The 20,488-nt window shown below is 41.6% G+C and overlaps 1 protein-coding gene across 5 annotated transcripts in view; it reads left to right on the forward strand.

Moving 5' to 3' along the window:
• Positions 1-345: 345 nt before the first annotated feature.
• esrrb (estrogen-related receptor beta) overlaps positions 346-20,488 on the forward strand; it is a gene marked incomplete at its 5' end in the record, with an annotated part of 40,122 nt that continues 19,979 nt past the window's right edge. For 3 of the 5 annotated variants that reach the window (XM_083923787.1, XM_083923786.1, XM_083923788.1), the window contains 3 exons: positions 346-395; positions 4,153-4,221; positions 14,490-14,899. In XM_083923787.1, the coding sequence (XP_083779913.1) occupies positions 346-395; positions 4,153-4,221; positions 14,490-14,899 (529 nt within the window). Of the gene's footprint in view, positions 396-4,152; positions 4,222-14,489; positions 14,900-20,488 lie in introns of those variants that run through there. The other 2 variants (XM_083923789.1, XM_083923785.1) reach the window with 2 other exon arrangements.

The following is a 20,488-nucleotide window of genomic DNA, read 5'->3' on the forward strand; positions in this document are numbered from 1 at the left end:
CACCCCCCTTTACCTCTCCGTCTATCTGGCCCTCCCCCCTTCACTATCTCTCTCCCTCCCTCTCTCTCTCTCTCTCTCTCTCTGACATACACACACTTTCACTTACATGCACTCAGACACACTCTCTCTTCCACACATATATACATAAACACGCACACACGCAACACACATGCTCACGCACACACGCGAGGCCAACATACCTGTGCAGGCTGGGGGGAGCGGTGCTGGAGGGGGCTTGTGGCAGCGTTGTCTCTGAGGGTGCTGTGCCATCATTTGGGGAAGAAGCGGGTCTCAATTGTTTCTCTTTCCTCTTCCTCTCATTCTTGGAATGCTAAAACTGGACTGATGGACATTTCAGAACTTTGTCTTCCAGACCCTCTCAGCTATCATAACCAGTAGGTGCACCTTGTTTCTTCCTTTCTTTCTCTCCGTCTTTCACTTTACCTTATAACCCCTCTGTTGTTGTGCAGTTTTATTTCTTCACTGTCTATTTCTCATTCTTTAAAAAAAATGTTGTATCCTTCTTTAACAGTGCCTGCTCTAGCTTTGTTTCCTGAACCTCACCTCGTCTAGACACAGAACTTTTTCTTGTTTTCGTATTGATATACTTTTCCAGGCTCCTCTCTTCATATACCCTCTCACACCGACTCACACTCTTAAAAATGCACTTTCTCTTGTCCATTGTTTTAAGGGCTCTTAAATCATGTAGGACTTGACAGTACAGAGCAACAGGGCAGGTGCAACTGTGTATATGTGTGCATGAGTGCGTAGAGTTATTGTCAGAGCACATCATGTGTGCCAGTCTTTTCTAAATTTTATTCAGAGCTGGGCTGATTGATTTAGCTTGCCCTCTGCAAAGTGTGTATTTTTTTTTTCTAAAAGAATTTGGGGTACCTGTCCAGCTGGATTAGGAGGTGGTTTTCTGATGGCTTTGTTCCTTGATCGGGCCGCACAGGGAGAATAATATTTTAAGAAGATGAGATTAACATGGTTCCATGGAATTGGAGAGGATAAATTACATGGTGTAATATTTGTAGCAGGAGAAAGACGAATGAAAGGAGCCTATAACCTCAGTGAGCCGGCAGGTCTGTCCAAGCCAGCGGCACACGAGGCAAGCTGCTGTCTCAACAGCTCCTCGCTGCTGGGACAGTCTGAGTTTACAGCACCTACCACACTTTAACTTTGTGAATTAATCGATAAATGACATTTGTTACACATCTTCAATTCAAAAGTACGGATATTTATTTGTTGTGTTTTTTAAAAATGAGAGACAGCTTTATAGTACAATGTCAATGTATTTACTGTTAATGTATGAAAAACACAAACTCAATCGTTGGGTTTGTGTAAAGATTTGTTTCAATTTGTAGATAAATGTATCAATCTGTGTAATATTATATAAAATGTTCAATAGCTTTATTGATAAAGTAGTATATGTTTAAAAGTGGTGCTCTTTTGTGACCAATCACATGTTTAAATACTTTTCAATTACCCGTCACAGTTCCCAGTTACTTCAGTGCATTTAGACCGTTTTATTTTTATTCTGTTTCTTGTAAAACGTCCAGAACATTCCAATTTAAATTGTTCATTGTAATCTTCTTGTACACGATCTCTCCATGTTCTAATTTAATGATAACATTATTGAGGAGTGTTTGTTTTTTATTGATTAGATTTTAAAGCAGTACATGCCATGAAAATACTTAGCAGACCATAATTCAGTGTAAGGTTAGACATCTAAATGTTGTCAGTGTGTACTGCTTTGTTCGATCCATTTGTTCCCAGATAGTTTTTACTTTTGCTTTCTGCAAATTCCAAAATTTATTCCAATAACAACGTTAATATCTTAGACTTACCTGCTATATTCCTTTTTGCTTTTAAAAAAATATTATTAAAGTTCACTTCTCTCTTTGATACACCTTCATATAAAATTACACAAACAGCAGTAACAGTAATCCTGTAAGATTATATGTTAAATTGTATTTCTATTTATCTTTGTAGTTTCCCTGAAAGTAATCCTTAAATTGGAAGACAAAACTACTATAATACGTGTTTTTAAGCAGATCTTTAAACTAATCAACTATGTATGTAAATTCATGGTTTTAATATAAGATAATTCTATGTCTGAAGGGACATGGAGATTTTTTCATTTTCAATTATTTTCCACAGAAATGCACTTTCCAATACATTTTGAATCATATCCATTGCAACAATGAGAAGCATTATTAAATTAACATTTTCAATTATGTTGGAAACCATTTGTTTAAAATGTTTTCTATTTCACTCAAATGTATTTGACTTTGTCTCCTTTCAGGTAATCTAACAAAATTCAGAAATGTATTTTGGATTTGTATTTTACTCTATAATTTATTAAATATCAAGTTCCTAAATGTATACATGCAAAATGGGTAAGTAGTATAGTAGTATTAGGTATTAAGTAATATATTGTAATGAATGGTTATATTTGTTAATTAGTTAGTTTTCCCCAAAAACATTAATTAATTAATATAAATGACATTCCACACAAGAAGGCAGTTACATTCCTGTTTCCCATGTTCATAATATTTGATTAATATGGTTATTTAAAATAACAGTGAAAAGAGCATTTGCTCTGTCAAACTGAGTTGTGAACAGGTGTTTGATGTGTAAATAACTTTGGGAACTTACTGTAGATTGGTTTAGAAATTGTTTGTGGTCAAATGTGGACGTAATATTATTGTTTTAAATGGTGAGCTAAAAATCTGTCACACAAACTTTTGTAGAAATGATGATAGAAAAAGCTGATTACATGTCCATCTACCAACAGTTAGTTATTTGTGGGATCTTTCCAGCATTGGCCTGAGTGTGCTGGTGATTTTGGTTCAGCAGTGGCTCTCTTCTGCTAATTGTACAGCGTTAGTTGGCTGGATGAGGCCGTGATGCTTGGTTGAGAAGATTAGTGGGACGTATGTGCTCCATGTAATTAGCACAGCACTGTTGTGGAATCACTGTAGTATACTCTCTATAGATTGACCTGAGGGCATCGCCACTGCCTGGGATAAGAGAGACACGCTCCTCTTGTCTCTCCACACTCTGGCGATATTTAGAAATGCGAGCGCATGCGAGTTTTCACCATTCTGATAACACAGGTTTTACTGGAAGTTAAATTCTCTATGGTATGTATTTTCTCAAAATTGGTTTCTTACATTGCTTCTGTTATGTAGACCGCAACACTCCGCCTGGTATTTACTTTTGCTTGACTTGTTCGAGTCTAAATATCTCTCGGCTCATGCAGTGAGACGAGCCATTTACTGTATGAGTCTGACAGGCTTATTGTTGATCTCGTATTGCAGTGGCAGTTCACGCCACTCAGAAGTCAGCCAATGCCGAGCATTGTCAGTTTGAGTTCCTCTGTGCTCGCTAGAAAACACACACAATCAGCGCGGCAGTGAATTGAGATGTGACTTTCTTTCTGCTTCTAAATGTTCCATCAACACCCTTGCTTTCCTTAAGCCCTGGCATCGCCACTGTTATAAACTAACTAGACTATCCAATTTCCCTTCATGAAATAAGAGCTTTTTAATGTATTTTTTAGAGAAGCAGAAAGAAGTTAGCACACAGTGATGAATTAGATTTCAATTTATTTGACTTCATTCCCAGCTTGCTGCATTAGAGCCTACAAACACCCATCTCTAGCAGTCCGTCTGCTTGATTCTTATTAGGTTTCGGAAAACAAGGCGAGGGAATTGCATTAGTGTATCTTAAGTTAAAAGCTCTTTGCTCTTTGACCAAGTGTTTCATTGTTATTGGGTTAATCAGATTTTTGCTGTCTTCATGGAGATGCTATCGCAGGCTAGAGGCAGTGGTGGGTAACCAAAGCAGCCGTGCACAGACACTATCCAGATGGGATCAGCTTACGGTAATTTGGTTTCAGAATACATTACCAGAAGAGGCTCCTGGTCGAGAATGGCCACCCCGCTATGAGCCAGGAGCTGGTGGCCTCTGTAGCTGCAGCGTCCAGCCCAGCTGACCAGCCAACCCACCTGTCCCACTCCTGCCCTCCTCATCTCCCAGAGCTTTTCGGGGGTGTATGGATATGTGCCGTTAGAAATAATAATAATCATGTTATAAAATTCAGTTTGTCACCCAATTCTAAATACTTCTTCCTTATACCAACAGGGCTTTGTTGTCCAATTCATTAGAGAGATTCCTGAGTCCACTGGCCACGCTGGAGCCCTCTCATTTCTGGTATCTAGTATCATTACTTTCACTGTAAATATGTCACTCAGCTCAGGCTGAGCGGGGGGAGGGTGGAGCATGTTGTCCCTCTCCAGGCCAAATGGGGATGCAGAGTATATTGACACTCTCTGGATGTTCACTGTTATGTAGCTTCAGATGTGTTCGGGTTCATACTTGTTAGTGCTGGCTTTTAACTCACTCATTTATTGGTAGTTGTTCCATAGGTTAATAATTAGTAAAATAAGTAAGAAAAGCATGCAGTATCTAGACTTGTTCTGTGCTGATATATGACCTCTTCTTTTGATATTGGTATTGTACTGGTCATATTGCATATTCACATACATTAACTTTTTTTTTTTAACTACAACCACCATACATAAGAGAAAGTGTGCAGAAAGAATACTTTTTTATGTTATTAGTCAATTTTGGAAGTTATCATTAACATGTTGTCTCTTGAGACCCCGTGTGTTTGGCCTTTACACCTCTCAGTGATTAGCTACCATGCCTCTTTGGCTATTTCACAACATCTTCCCGCACAGAAACCAGCCGTCACCGCACGCGTCCCTCCTGATTTCTCATCCATGGTAACCTTGGACACCTCCACCGCAGTGTGAGAATCTGTTTAAAAATAACTAGGTCCATTAGTCTAGAAGGATAATGCTAGCCTACGTGGGCTCTCATGCCCTTGTGGCAGCAGAGTGCTATCACTGACACGGTGCGTCAGCACTTCTTCCTGTTGCTCCAACATTGAAGGGCTCCTCTTCATTTACTTACGAACACACACATACACACACACACACACACACACACACACACACACACACACACACACACACACACACACACACACATACACACACACACTGTAAACTATCTAGAGCACAGAAGTTGAGAAAAATAACTATCATTATAATAATGCACTTGAAAAAATTGTGAAAACACACTAACACTAACTAAATTAAGTTTCCTGTCTTTGTTAGTCTGCCATATGTCTTGCGGTTCTGTCCATAGTGTGATAGATATGAATGCTCGCCACAATGCTTTTCAACCACTCCATCCTAAATGTAGTGGAGGGAAAATCCTAGGTCCACTAATTCACACTTGGTAAGAAAATGTGATGTAAGGTGGGTAACTATATGGGTGTTTATCAGTGAAGGCTATTGGTATTGAACGGCCAGTTGTTTGAAGGTTATGTTTCGGAGCAGTAATTGAAATGCAAAATAACATTAGGATCGATGGTTAGCTTTGTTTATTTATGGAATCAATATTGAAACCGTCCGTCACAGTAGCAGCTCTGATTCCCACTGACAGCTTCACCAAGTCTTCTCTACGAGGCCCGGGTGAGCCTTGCACCCATAACAGCTTTTAGACCAAGCACTTTTATATGCATCACTCTGTGATTAAATATTTCAGGATCTTATTAAAGTCCGCAGTTTGAAGGAAAGCCCTCTAGCATGGCATCATCAACTGTTGAAAACTGTTCAAAAAGACTGGTGCAGTGGTAGCTATGTCATGGGTGTGCCTTTGAGAGAGAGGGAGAGAGAGAGAGAGAGAGAGAGAGAGAGTGAGTACTACTATCACTCATCGCTGATTTGCCCAAGGGAAGTAGATGTGACCAATAACGAGCCATTAACATGGCAGTGTGCAAAAAGCCAGCCACTATAGACCTAGTTTCTCTTTACTGAACAGGAATTTATATTGACGTTTTTGATTCTCTTGACCCGTGTTAAATATGCATTTGCTCGTATTACAGAAATAACAAAACCCTGTTGAATTTCCAAGTGACTCAAACTAATGACTAAATGATGTTAGAAAACATTGCTGTAAAATCCTGTTGATATGACATTAAGCCACATGTATTCTCATATTGTACCCTCTTTTCTTTTTTCTGGACTGCTATTTTAAAGACTTGTTTGAACTGATCTCAGTTTAAATCAGATTATCTGACTCTCTGTTACACAAAATATTATTCATCATAGGTTAACTTTGTTTGTCTCACGTCTCATAAAACCTCTTGTTTACAACTTTATTCTCGTAATATAATTTATATAATATTCATCTGATAACTGACAGATTTGTTAGTGTAAAATTGTGTGTGTCTGTGTGTGTGTGTGTGTGTGTGTGTGTGTGTTCCTGCTTGCTTGCCTGCCTTCAAGTTCTACAGCTCTGTGCTTATGTGTGTATTTTCCTGTTGGTCACAAAACACATTCACATTAAAATGCCTCCCTATGAGATCACCCCTACAGTGCTAAGTGTAATCGAATGGTCACATTGAGTGGATGGTTGTTGAGCCTGGCACTTGGAGAGTCCCTCCCTCCCAGTACATCCAGTGACACCAGACGTGGCGAACGCAGAATTGTATGTTTAGATTGCCCCCTGACGGAGACACATTAATTCAGGAATCATCCCCAAAGTTTAATTATTCCTGAATGGTGTGGTGGTGGACACTACCGTATAAATCAGTTAGGCCCACCCGTCTTTTTATTACCAGCACTATTTATGGGGAATGTGTGGCAGCTGGTAGAGATGAGCATGTAAAAAGCTAGAGGCTATTGCTATAACTATGACTGCTGCTGTTGCGGACAGTCATAGCAATAGTGTTTTGAGCCGCATCAGTTCGTTTAGTAACTATTTGAAATGGGTGCTACAAACAACAATTAAAATGTGAAAAATTCAGTTAAATTAGCTGGTCATCTTCTATTACCTATGTATCGTGATGACACACTGACCTCTACAAACATTTACACATCTGATAATGTTTCAATTAGCCCGGACACTTGATAAACCTGCTAATTTTGGCCTGTTAATTTTGCCTTATACATTTGTATGTTTGTGTGTTTGCCTGTTTGTATGTGTCTCTTCTTCTCATAAAGAGGACAATTTATGATTGAGGCAGGATGGGCTTTGTTTTAAGCAGGTAGAGTTCCCCCCTAAACAAGGACGGCCTATCAGAAGAAGATTAATGAAGTAATTTCATGCATGGCTCTATGCCTCCGTCCTCCTGTACGCACAGTCACTGTGTCTAAACCTGTGATTTACACTGGACTGTGTTAAATAGCCTTAACCCTTTATAATAATATTTCTTTCTGTTTGTGACACACACACACGCGCGCACACACACACACACACACACACACACACACACACACACACACACACACACACACACACACGCACACTGCAGTATCCTCCCAGTCTCTTGGATTGGATCTTTTACTCAAGTTTCCATCATTCATGTTGTATAATCCCCCCTCTTTTTTACATAAGCAACCCTACTGAGAGTACGTGAGAGGTGTGCTGTGGTTGATATCTGCTGGCTTTCCACATAATTTATGGCAGTTAAATATAACCTAGCCTTAAACAGGTTATCTCTCTATTCTGTAGCACGAAACATAATTTATATGACTTATTCCTATAATATTAGTCTGGACAGGTCAGTTAGTCAGTTAAGAGCATATTACCAAATTCTATTTTGTCTTAATACTTTTAACAAGGGTGTTGACCTTTTGGTCTTATTGCGTCGTTTATTCTTCTCCTCTGACTTTATTGATTCATTATGTAATCCTATTACGCAGGCAAATTCAAGGAAAAAATATGAATTCTAACCATGATATACTGTCATGATAGGTTGATGATGGCATCATGATGCAGGAGATTCTGTCATAAAACAATATCTTGCCTAAAATTCAAGATAAATCACAGCGTCTGTATAACTGAAGAGAGGGCATACAGTTTCGCTAATATGTGAAGATAATTTTTCAGAAAGCAGAAATTAAGTATATTGTGTATTTGTTTTGATATATTACATGAAATAATGTCTAAAAATGTAATTTTAATAACATGTCCTCATAAAGTGACAAAGAGCTGAACGGCCATGCAGCAGAATAGTTTGGAGTAAAGAAAAAAACACTGTAGAGGAAGGATCCATGCGTGTCTCAGTATCGCAAGAGAGTGTCCGCTGATATTGGCGTCAGTAACGTATCACACAACACCAGGTTGTGTCTGATGTCATTACCCATACCAGCTTTGGAGGAGTCTTTTAATAGACAAAACGTTGATAATTAGAAACTGTTTTTAAGAATAATTTTTGCCAGTAGTGGACTATAATTACTTTTCTAGTTATCAAGAGCCATTGTAAATTTTATGTTGTTAAATTATACCATGGCCATGCCACATAATGGCTGTAATGGAAACTAATCTTTTCTAATGAAAAGGGAGAATTAGAAATTTGATCCCAAATGTACTGCGCAGCACTCCAGACTTATCTGAACTGAACTTCTTTTTTACATACAGTATGATGAGCTGTCCAATTCTGTAGGGAGCTTCCCCACTGGGTCTGCATGGAAGACTATTAACTCTTTGCTCTCTGCATTGGGAAGTTTAGACAATCGGCAACGCTCACACATCCCCACTGACGGTCATTCTGTCATTAGCCATTTGCTTCCCTCAACATCCTGAACTCAGCCCCTTATAAGAACTAGATCTGCCCAGTGCGGCCCAGACAGTTTACGTCAGACAAACAGCAGCGCCTGTATCACAAGAGGCCCTCTCTTTCCTGCCAGCAGCATCTCTAGAACAGGAAGGAGCAAGAGGAGGGGATCAATAGATGTGATCTGCTTCTTGGCCAGCGCTATCTTGTGGTGCCGCTGGAGCGTGGGGCTCATGTTGTCGTAGTGGAGTGAGCTCATAGCTTTATAAAGACTACAGTGACATCGCTGTGGAGCAGCTAAATATAATCCTCTGCTGGAGACTGAAAAACTTAATTGCCCAGGCTACAGAGCAGCATGGTCCCCCCAGTGGTAACCCTGCACGAGCCCCCAGCCTACGGACTATTGATCTGGGGGCTCGCTCTCCATTGGTTCTATAAACACCGCTCTCTCTCTCTTTCTCTCTCTCTCTCTCTCTCTCTCTCCTCTCTCTCTCTTCCCCTTATGTATCGCTTACTTTCTCTTTCCCTCTTTTTCTGTTTTTCTGTCTCCTCGACTTCCCTTTTGTTTGCCTCCATAGATCTGCACATCATAAATCTCTGTCAGCTTCTCCTGAATGTCTGGCATATCCCTTAATAAAGAGGCCCCTCCCATGCCTTCAGGTCCAACCCCTCCTCTCCCTCCTCTCTCTGCTGGAGCAGGACTAATGAATGAGAAACTCCAAAATTAGGGGCCTCTCCCTCATAGATTAGAATGGGTCCCCATGGAGTGCCCGGCTTGCCTCCAACCAAACCACAGCCGTCAACCTCCCCACCCCCTCGACTGCAATATTTCCAGCTTTCATATTCTGTCTGCAACACAAACACACACTCAGACCTATGAGCACATAAGTAATGTCAGTGCAGATGCACATGCACAATGCCCCAAGAGTCTTTTTGCCCCTTATTCCCCTGACGGTCATTAACCTGGAACCAGTTAGACAGAGAGGCATCCTTCATATTTCAACTGTGTGTTGTGGAATCTTCATTCCCTTCCTTTCTCCCAAGGGCCATTCTAACCCCTTCCGAGCCCCAGACCTTTTTTTCATCTCCATTTTACCCTGTGAAAATACACACCGGGCATCCTTGGCGGCATCACTGAATGTATTTCTGTGACTTTAGTCGGGCTGTGCAGAATTTCAGCGCGGTGTCAGCTCTCCCAAAAACGAATCCCCGGCTGTTGGAGCGGTAAAAGGTGGCAGTGGCCCCTGGAGGAGAGGTCAGCGTGGCAGCTGCCAGTGGGTTCTTGCTGTGGCGGGGAGGCTGAGCCGGGCTGAGAGGAGGTCTGTCAGGAGCTAATTGAGTTTGTCCTACCAGCGCTGACTCTGGGGCCAGTGGCTTATCAGGCCACATCGCCTGGGGCCCTCCAGACAGATCTGCCCCTACCAGGGCATCTGATATCACCATCACCCTGCCTGCAGATGTCAACCCCCACCATAACCACCCACCCCTTCCCCTCCACTTACCCAGTCTGATCAGGTAGCAGGGAAGTGACACTCTGGGATGAGGTTAGCAAATGTTATAAAATGGTGTTTTTGGCATCTGGTGACCTTGAGAGTGAAAAGGACATCAGGAATATAGTCACTGTTTGAGCTGAGCCTATAGCACGGGTTTATACTGTGTGCTTGTGATTTGAACATGAAATGGGGAGAGATCTGTAGTTACCCAGAGAACAGTGGAGGATGACAGTATCCTCCTGAAGTGAGCAGGAAGCTCTCAGCAGGAATACTTACAAATTGGCTCAATTAGATCCTGAATGTTCTGCGTTCTTACGACAGTGTCAGCCGACATTCAGAGTTTCGCTTGCAGGCGAGGGAAGTGTTGAGACGTGAGAGAACGAATGCGCCTCGGTTCTCCTCTCGGAAGTCGAGGAACAGAGAGTGTGAGACGAGCTGCCAGATCATTAGGCCAGCTAATCCTGGTCACAGCAGCACCAGTGGAATGATATTAGGGATCTGAAATGCTGTTAGGAGGGCCAGGTGGAATCAGATTAAAACCAAACTGCGCACTGTGCGTTTGCAGGCCCATAACCCACTACTCAGCATGAATTTTGATCAGTACAAAGGGAACAAAAGGAGGAGGAACAGAGAGAGAAAAAAGAGAGAGGGAGAGATACTGTATCTTAGGCAAGCGCTGCTCCTTTGGGCAGCCAGGCAGCAGAATTTGAAATGCTCTTACCTTCAGGAAGGAAGTAAAACAGAACTATAGATTTTACAGCATCAAGTCTCAGTTAGTTCAGCAGACCCTTTCCTGTCCGCTCCGTCTGTGTAGCACAAGACAAGCTAATTAGCACCTGCCCCACATATTGAATTATTTATTACAACTATTGCTGCTGTCAAACTATTTAATGCTCATAATTCATTTCCCATACAATGGTATTTATAGATTTAAATTGGACCCGTCCCATTAGAGATTACGAATATTTATAGAAATATTTTAGACTATTTGATTAATACGCCAGGTTCAAGTGGTTGGTATTCCCTCAGTATCATTAATCAATATATGCAGGCTTGTTAAAAACATAAGCATAGCAGTGGTATAATGTGTCATAGCAGAATGAGTTAAGGCGATTCAAGCCAGCACATTTATTATAAATGACCACATTGAGCTGGAGGGGAAACAGTTAAGACACTTATGCAATTATGCTAAGTGTCACCCTGAAGATGGCCTTTGAACCAAGGTTAAGCTTACTCTGAATTTGTGAAATAAAAGCTAAATGGAGCCATCTTGGGCTCCTGCGTTTTAATATATAGCCTTTAATAAGCCAAGTGCAGGTGCCCTATCGCACAGGTGCACATATCCATCTGAAACAGAGAACATAAAGCAGATGAACACAGAGCCGTGCATTAATTTATGGGGATGCAATCTGCATTCATTATCAAGAGCGGCAAGTTCTATTTTAGAAAGACATGAAATGGATTCTCTTTTTCAATATCTGCCTGCAAGGACATTTAAGAGTACAAGTGGATCATTTTTAAAACAGCAAATCTGAATAAATGCCCACAATGCCACCGGTTGTATTAAATGTGTTTTATGCATTGTTTAAATTAAGGAAATAAAACACAGTAAATGCAACAGCATGTTCTCTAGCACAAAGGTAGTTGTGTATCTCTTTTATAAAGTGAAGGCTTTATATTGCATGAAGAATTCTAGGAGTGCTCAGGCAAAGGGCTTATTCCACAAGGTCAACAGTTTTAACAGGGGGCGTTTTTTATTATTTATTTTAGCAGTTAACCTTTTTGTGAATTTCCAGAAGTGGTAGGCACCTGGAGCGCCGATGAATATACATGACAGCAGGGAGGGAAACCTGGGAATGAGATTTAATTTGACACGCTGACCCCCATCTCCACGGGCCCAGGAAGCCAGGGTGAGAAAATAAGGTTGACCCACTGACCCCTGAGTCTGAACCCCTCCGTCACCCACCCTCACAATTAAATCAGCCTCAGAGAGCAAGAGGTAGTCCGGCTGACCGATAGGGAAAACAACGGAGGCCTCTCATTTCCTGTTTCCTCTGAAGCAGTCTGAGATGGGCAGCTATCGTCCACTCAGCCAGATAGAGCCCAGCAGGGAACATCCCCCTCTCCCGTGCTGATGGTAAACTGACATGTCAAATATGTAAACATTACCATTAGTTGGCAATATGCTAATGGTACTAATGTGCTAAGGCACAACTTCTGGCTGTCTAGCTGCCACTCACTAGGAGCACCTGTGTCTGAATTTGCATAAGCCATGCAAGGCTCAATTTTGTTAATGCAGGCAAGTGCAGGTGACCTTTCACCCCTTCCCTGGTACCTAATGCAAAGGGGTGTGTGTGTATGTAAGTGTGTGACCTCGCCTTGACCCTAGGAGGTCACTTTGTCTACGCGGCATCCCCGATACATTGAGTTATCCATCTCCTCTACCAGTCCACCCCTTCAGTTCACTCCATTTGCGGACAGAAAAACGAGTTGAACATGTCCAGGCTAAGTTTTTTCCCCCCATTGTTCTCCCAGTGCAATTTCAAGTTAAAGGTTATAGAGCGAGACTGAAATAGATTTATATGGGCAAGGAAGGCTTCAGAGTGCATTTTGTGGCGGCGGCCAAAAGGCTGCACTTTAGTCTACACACGTTACAGCATCATATTGCATGTACTCCAAAATACAGTTATTAGGCAGACAGTGAAAAAGTCAATATCTTGCCATCATGTTTCCTTTTGGTTGACTGCTGACTCAAGGAGACAAGCCAAGGTCCACTCTGCTCTCTAAACTATGGAGATGCCCCAGACTTGGTGTGTGTGTGTGTGTGTGTCTGCGTGTGTGCACATTTGTGTAAAGTTATTTGAGTGCTCTTTCTCTCTCCCTCTTTCTATCCCTCCCGTCTCTCTTTGTTTCTTTTTTGTTGCTATTTGGGCATGTGTGCAACTTTGTGTGGGCGTGCGTGTTGTAGTTGTGTATAGTTGTACGCTGAAGCACTTTTTCAGCTGCCGTAGTGTGTGGCTAATGAAGCACTTACTGCGGGATCCTCCCTCTGGTTCACTGGATTATAGGGAAGGTTTAGACACACAGTGGTATAGAAAATACAACATTGAAGAGACTTTAAAAAATAGACCAAAGTAGATACATTTAAATATCATTTGGCTCATTGATTGCAACAGTTTGACCATGAAAACCTACTGAATGTAATATCTATATATATAGAAACTTTTTGTTTATATTTATTAACACATCTTTTCACTGTAAATCATTGGAAAAACAATTAAGCACGAACACCACTGTTTGGAGTAGGGCTGATACATTACAGTAACGTAAAGATCTAACAGATGCGTGACACCTGTGTATGCTTATAGCAGCGTCATTTAACTTCCTATCCCTCACCTATCCCTTCCCGTACACAAAAGTTACTACGTGTATGCTATCACTACACATAGCACTTTTGTGAGAGGTCGTACACCGTTTATCTCATATGTTCTCTCCTGTTATTTTGATTTGAAGACGTGTCGCCATGGCACTTTCAGATGCTCCGTTTGCCACTTCGTGCAGGTGCGGTGAGAAAAAAGGCACTGACCGTGGGGAATCGGCACGTAGCTCTGAATCAACTGTGCGAGAGCCTGACATGTCAGGCATTCATCCAAGTGTCTGACTTTTTGGTCTGGAGCAGTTGATTGTGCCACGATCTGCCCTCGCTCCCCACTGTACACTGCACAGCAAACGCTTTATCAACCGTTTGGCCCGTTTGTACTCACACTAGCTGGGCCTCCCGCAATGCTTCTTGCCTGCCTATACGTCATCACGCCGTAACACGTCACACGCATTGATTGACGTCGTCGCGATGCGTCGCTTCGTTTACAAATCTTTCCATAGACCTCAGAGTTTTTGTGCGTCTTGTCCGACTGTTTTTGAATATTTTCATCTGACCAAATCTGCAGTAAACACTCCACCTCCACATCACACCATTGTTTTAAATGTCCGCACATGATCCGTCCTTCTTTTTTCTATATCCGAACAGGCGCACATAAAATGACGTCAGAACCGCCGTATTCCTCGTACTCGTGCTCGTACATGTGCAAACGTGCTTTACAAAAGCCCACCTCTCCCAAACGCCCTTAGTCGACTTAGAATTTATGAAGTGGTGGAACTACAAAGTCAAATATAAGCAGCAGGATTTATTAACTCTAACGTCAACATAATCTCTAATGAAAGGAAAAGAGCAATTATACTGTATGTTGTACGTAATGTCAAGTATTAATACTTCCTGAAGACCTCTGCTAATCATCTTCCTCTTCTACTCCCTTTCTCATCAACCCTCCCCCTCCATCTCTCACCCAATTCTTCAGGCTGCTGAATAGAATGGCCGCTGATGACCGGCATCTACCCTCCAGTTGTGGGTCCTACATAAAGACGGAGCCCTCCAGTCCCTCCTCAGTCATCGACACGGTCAGCCACCACAGCCCCAGTGGCAACTCAGACGCTAGTGGTGGTTATGTCAGCGCCATGAACAGCCACTCCAACGGTCTGGACTCTCCACCTATGTTCACCCCCAGCGGGCTCGGAGCCGGCACCTGCCGCAAGCGCTATGACGACTGCTCCAGTACCATCATGGAGGACTCATCCATAAAGTGCGAATACATGTTGAACTCCCTTCCCAAGAGGCTGTGCCTGGTCTGTGGAGATATAGCCTCGGGGTATCACTATGGGGTGGCCTCTTGTGAGGCCTGCAAAGCCTTTTTTAAAAGGACAATACAAGGTATTCCCCCCCCCCACAAACATTCAATACAAGTCATTTCATCCAATGTTGCTGCATCACCAGACATAAAATCACTCCCCATACAAGACACCTTTGGCCTCACAACAACACTGAAAAATACTTAGTCCAAGAGATTCACTATGTAAAGAAATCACTAGAGTGTGAAAGATGTTTTCTCTACCTCCTGAGACCAACAACCTTTAAATAAAAAAAAATCTTTGTTTTTGATTTCATTAAATCAGGTTTCCCCAAACTTTTTTAGTTTGAGACGCACTGGTAGAATTAGGAAAATCAATTCACATATCAAAGTAGTGTTATGCATTTTACTCTGCTGATTGGCAACTAGATAAAATGGGTCCACAGTTCATTTTGGGCCCTGACCCTCACTTGGGGAAATATAGCATTAGACTGTACAATATCTAACAACTACAGGATAACATTACAACATCCAAACTTATTCACTGACTTTTCAAAAAACGGAAACGTGTTGAAATGGAACAGATCACAAGTGTAGGTATGAATGCATCATCTGTCATGGGTGGTGGTGTATGGTGCACATGACATCATCACTCAGTGGTCAGATTTGGTGGGGGTGGCTGTTTTCCCAGATGCCTAGGAGGGCTCAAAAAAATGCTTTATTATTCCTGTGTGTGTGTGTGTGTGTGTGTGTGTGTGCGCGGACTAGGGTGCGATTGGCTATCTGCAAGGCATGATGTATCACAGCTTCTCATTAGAGAGGCAATGAAAGGCCCCCCACTGTGAAACTGTGCGCTCTGCTCCAGATTAATCAGGAAGACGGAGATATTGTTGAGCCTGGAAAAAAAACGCACAACAGCCACAGCTGCCCAGTTCTAAGCTCTGCCTGCTTAGGAGAGCAAAACATACAGTGAAAAAAAATAGATAAAATAGGTAAAAATAATCCAAAGGGAACAAGTATGGTGAAATGAGATAATTAAGAGTGGAAGAATTACAGTAAATATTTAGATTAAATGAGTCTGACATGTTTTCTCCAATGCTTTGAGTAAATGTTCATCAACAAATGATTGCAGGCATTATATGGTCAGTGTGTCTGTCTGTCTCTTGTTAGGTGTTGATTTTGGACCTTACAGCCCTATCAGCTTTAGACAGTCTATGTACCTTTTACAGGCAAACAAAAGCATTAGGCCAAATCCTCCTGTTTACCAGTGCTGCCATCAGCAATCCTGCCTATTGACAAAAGATGAACATTTTTTCTCAAGTAACATAACTGGGCTTTTGTCCCCTCGCTAAAAGTACACTGACGGCAACACAATGGAACAGAAAAAAGGCATCGGGGAAGAAAGAGACGTCTTAAGTGGAGCAATGGCCCAAACAATTAAGAGGAAGGTACATGGAGAAAACTGAAAGCCCCCCCCCCCCCCCCCCTACACACTTTGCATTGTCGATTTGAAAACCCTCTCTTTCTCTTCTTGGAGGGCTGCCTGTAATGGAGCTAATCTGCCGTCGTTTGTCCGAGCCACAGGAGTTTTGTCAATAACAATCAGCGTTTGGAAAGTGTAATTAAGGCCGAGGCTTTTCATTAGGAAGAAGGGAGGGGTCCGTCTCCAGGGACGGGCATGCCAATTAGAAACTCAGGCACGCGTCGCCGGGTAATTTCAGGGAAAGGAGGGGAAAAAAACCCAGGACTTCTTTAGATTGGAGAGGGACCCTGCTGCTCTTTCAGAGGAGAGGAGGAGAAGCTTAATGGCATAATAATCAGACATGGGTCCCAGGCAGAGAAGGCAGGAGGACGCAGGGACTTTTTGGGGGAGGTGAAAGCCATCTGAAATGATAAAAGAAACACATGCAGGATTTCAGGAGGAAAATGGAGGCAGTTAATAGCAGAATGTAGAGCCCTTGAAAGACTGAGAGGGTGCCGTTGATGAGAACTGATTAATTAAAGGAATAACGAGGCAGTCAAGGGTGGAGTGTGAGACGGCCCTCTCTAATGAGAGGAAAACAAAGGAGCTGTCTTTTCCAGCCCTTTATCGCATTGTTCTATAGCACTTAGGGCAAACCACATGCTAAGTTAATGTTAACCATGTACATGACGGTTTCTTTATCACCTTGTGCTCACCTTTTGTGACTGTATTTTCTAGTGAAACAGTAGCTAAATCTTAATAGGAAAATTGTATTTGTTTTTTAAGATTTTAATATACAATCTTTCAAATTAGTTGTAATAAAAATATTTAAACTTTTATATAATTATCTAAGCACTTATTTACACTTCCCACTGCGGCCTCCACTCCTTCAGCTGATGCCCTTACCTTTTCAACAAAAGCGGATGAAAAAATCCATCTTCTGTCACCTATTCATCTAGCGAAAAGCCCCTTGAACTCTTACGTATAGATAGTTACATTAGTCAAGGCCAGGCCCAAATTAATGTCAACCTGGATCTCCATCCATCCCAGAAATACCCCTGTTCTCATTGCTCCCTAATCATCCTGCCATTCCTGCACCTCACGTGCCCCACCAATCAAAAACATAAATCTCTTATTGAACCGTGTTTTCTTCCCATTTTGAACCCAAGTGTAAAATTGCTTGAAAACCAACTGAACTCAGTGGCCCCCTTTTATATGAAGTAATAGACCTTGACAGTAAGCCTGTAAAAGTCAGTTTAGATTTTGATGAGAAATACCTGCCATTTTACTGTAATTTACTTACAAGACCTGACTTTCCCCTCTGTGCCCTGGCATGGGTCCTGAAAAGCCATAAAATAGATTGAGACAGATACTTATCAAGAGAAGAAGGAGGGAAATCTTTTTCTTCTCCCTTCACTCTGTAATGTTATTGGTAACCATACCATAACCTCTCAAAAGACAGATAAGCCTGAGCATGGCCTTCGGGTTAAAGGGGTTCCTGCCAGTATGCTTCATTTCTGAAAGTGAAACTGGCCATACCAATTCTCCACAAGGTACGATTTCCAGACATAATTTCCGAATGACAAGGTTATTGTAAAACATTTAGTTGGTGCGCCCCCTTTAAGTCAGCGTTTTAGTCTGGTGTAACTTTAAATGCCCTATTAAAAAGGTACATATGTGACACTTTGTTGAACCACTGTTCAGGACACTAATGCTTTCTTAGAGGGAAAAGTCACAAACTCAGTTACATCTATTCACCTGTTTTCCTTTACCCACTAATCTTGTTCAGAGCCACAAAATTAATTTCAGTTTATTTTACATCCATCTGTTTAGTCCAATTCAGGTAGAAATAGTTTATTCACAGGCTTCTACAAACCAATTTTATTCCGACACAGACAAGAAAGACGCATGAATAATTGCTACATCTTACATTAATAATGCATGTTCTGTAAAGTAAAAAGTTACATTTATGAACAGCAATATCTTTAATTGTTTTTTAAACTTAACAATTAGAATTACATTCAAGACCTTACCCAATGAACCATATTAATTACAGGTATATTTTGCACATAGTGTAATTGAAGTTTTTGACATAATGATGAGTGAACAAAATTGTTACCACAATGCGTTTGTGCAATGTGTTTTATGAATATATATAAAAAGAAATATTTAACAGCATCAGAAATTAGAGTTACTTAAATATAACATAATTGTAATAAGCTCCAGTCTATGGATTTAATATGAGCATTTCTTGGATATTTTTCTTTTATGATCTTGAATGTATTTAATAAAAACAATAAGCCAAGAGAGGCTTATTGTCATATAGCTCAGCTAAAAGATGTTAGGCATGTTTTGAAATGGGACTTACTGATACTGAAGCCTCTCCTAAATATAAACCAAACGTAGAGATGAAAAATTAGTTAATCCACCACTCTCTCTGCATTGAGCTATGAGAAGCCCCCTCTGACAGAACATCAGACACACAGAGGACTTGACAGGACAGGTGGACACAGGAGCGCAGCAGTGTGTGAGCGTATGTTTGTTTTTGTTTCTGGAGCGTATGCTATCAAAGGGTTAACTCTCTTAGTTAGCCACCAGGTGTGGTTTTTGCACGTGTCCATGGCACCCCCAGAACTGGAAGGGAGGGGAGGAGGAGAGAAAAATAAAAACAAAGTGTCCTCAGGGGACTCGCAGGGTCAACCGTACTCGGTTGGGCCGCACAAGCAAATCTGCAACATAGCATGCATACAATAAAAGTGATGGGTAAATATTTGTCAGATTTGCAATCAGAATGTTTCTTTTATGTATTTGATACTTTATATCCCAGCAAATTGCTGATTGATTAGTGTATAATGGGAATGCAAAACTAAAAAACCCTCCAAGAATTGATTCCAGCGCAGAATGGCACTGATTGCCTCCTCACAGCATATGGGAAATGGATAGGATTATTATGGTCTGTTTCTGCTTTGACAACAGACAAAACAGACAGAGGAAATACAATCAGAGCTCATCAGCCGCTTCCCTCACACCTTTATTTACCCCAATCCCAAAGAGATGAGGAGAATTAGCATAATGATTTCTAACCCAGATATAAGAAGGAATTTCTAATTATTTATAACATCTTGGGACCCTCCACTTGATCTGTCCAATAATGTTAACATAATTGCATAAGTTGTCAAAGGATGTTGGAAGGCTAGTGGAGGAACGCCAGTGGAATATTACACAGCTTTCAGTTTCTCTGTACAGAAAATATGGAGTGAGGGTCAGAGTTGTGGAGCAGCTACAGGATGTAGGGACGCAGCCCTGATTAATGCGTGTGGATTTCTGTCTGTCTGTTAACGCACTGCAAAATGTAAAATGCTTCATGTTAAATGGGGTAACTGTACAGTATGTGTGTATATAGTAGTTTCAACAGAAAGCATATTTTCCGACATTGTTTACTTACATGAATTTTAGCGGATGAGGATATTAAAGTAATCATAATGATTAAATTCGATTTTTACAATACTCAACTATTTATTTCACTATTCTGACAAAGACATAAAACCATAGGTTACAAGAAAAGTTTAGAAAAATCCCAATGTCAAAAGCTTTAAAGCTGAAAGCCCATTCAAAATGAGGATAATTCAAATTCCTAGGCTGAAGCAACCATTATATTGAAACCCTTTATTGGAAACCCCTGAATACAGTAAAATGTAGGGAATCAGAGAGAAGCGGAGGCATTGCCTCACATATCCTGCCCTTTCTATTGCTAATGCTAGAGTAGAGCAGAACCGGCTCTTTTATTGTGTAGCAATGAAACTCTTTTTCATTGCTCCGTCCTGGAATCAGATGCTGCAGTTGAATAATGCATAAGGCCTCTTGCCTGTACACTATGTAAATAGTCAACAATGGCAACAGTGGTAACAACAGGTTTGGGTCTGCAGGAGTATTATGTAAAGTGGTCAGGGGCAGTGTGTCTGGCTCTCTAGCCTGCTATTGAGGCAGTGGCAAGCCCCTCTGAACGCTGGGGGACATTGCCTGCGCCCGGGGCCCGGAGGGGACACGCACAGAATTAATGAGGCCAATTTAGTGTTGGACCTGGGTGGCGTCTACTGATGGGTCCTGAAGGACTATTGTACCTACACCCTTCACCCCCACCCTTTACCTCTTATTCTAGCTTCTCCTCTTGCCGTGGCCCCCAGTGCTGGAAAGTTCTGTACTCGCTGGA

This window comes from Echiichthys vipera (genome assembly GCF_963691815.1).
Source record: "Echiichthys vipera genome assembly, chromosome: 12".
NCBI classification, from domain to species: Eukaryota; Metazoa; Chordata; class Actinopteri; order Perciformes; family Trachinidae; genus Echiichthys; species Echiichthys vipera.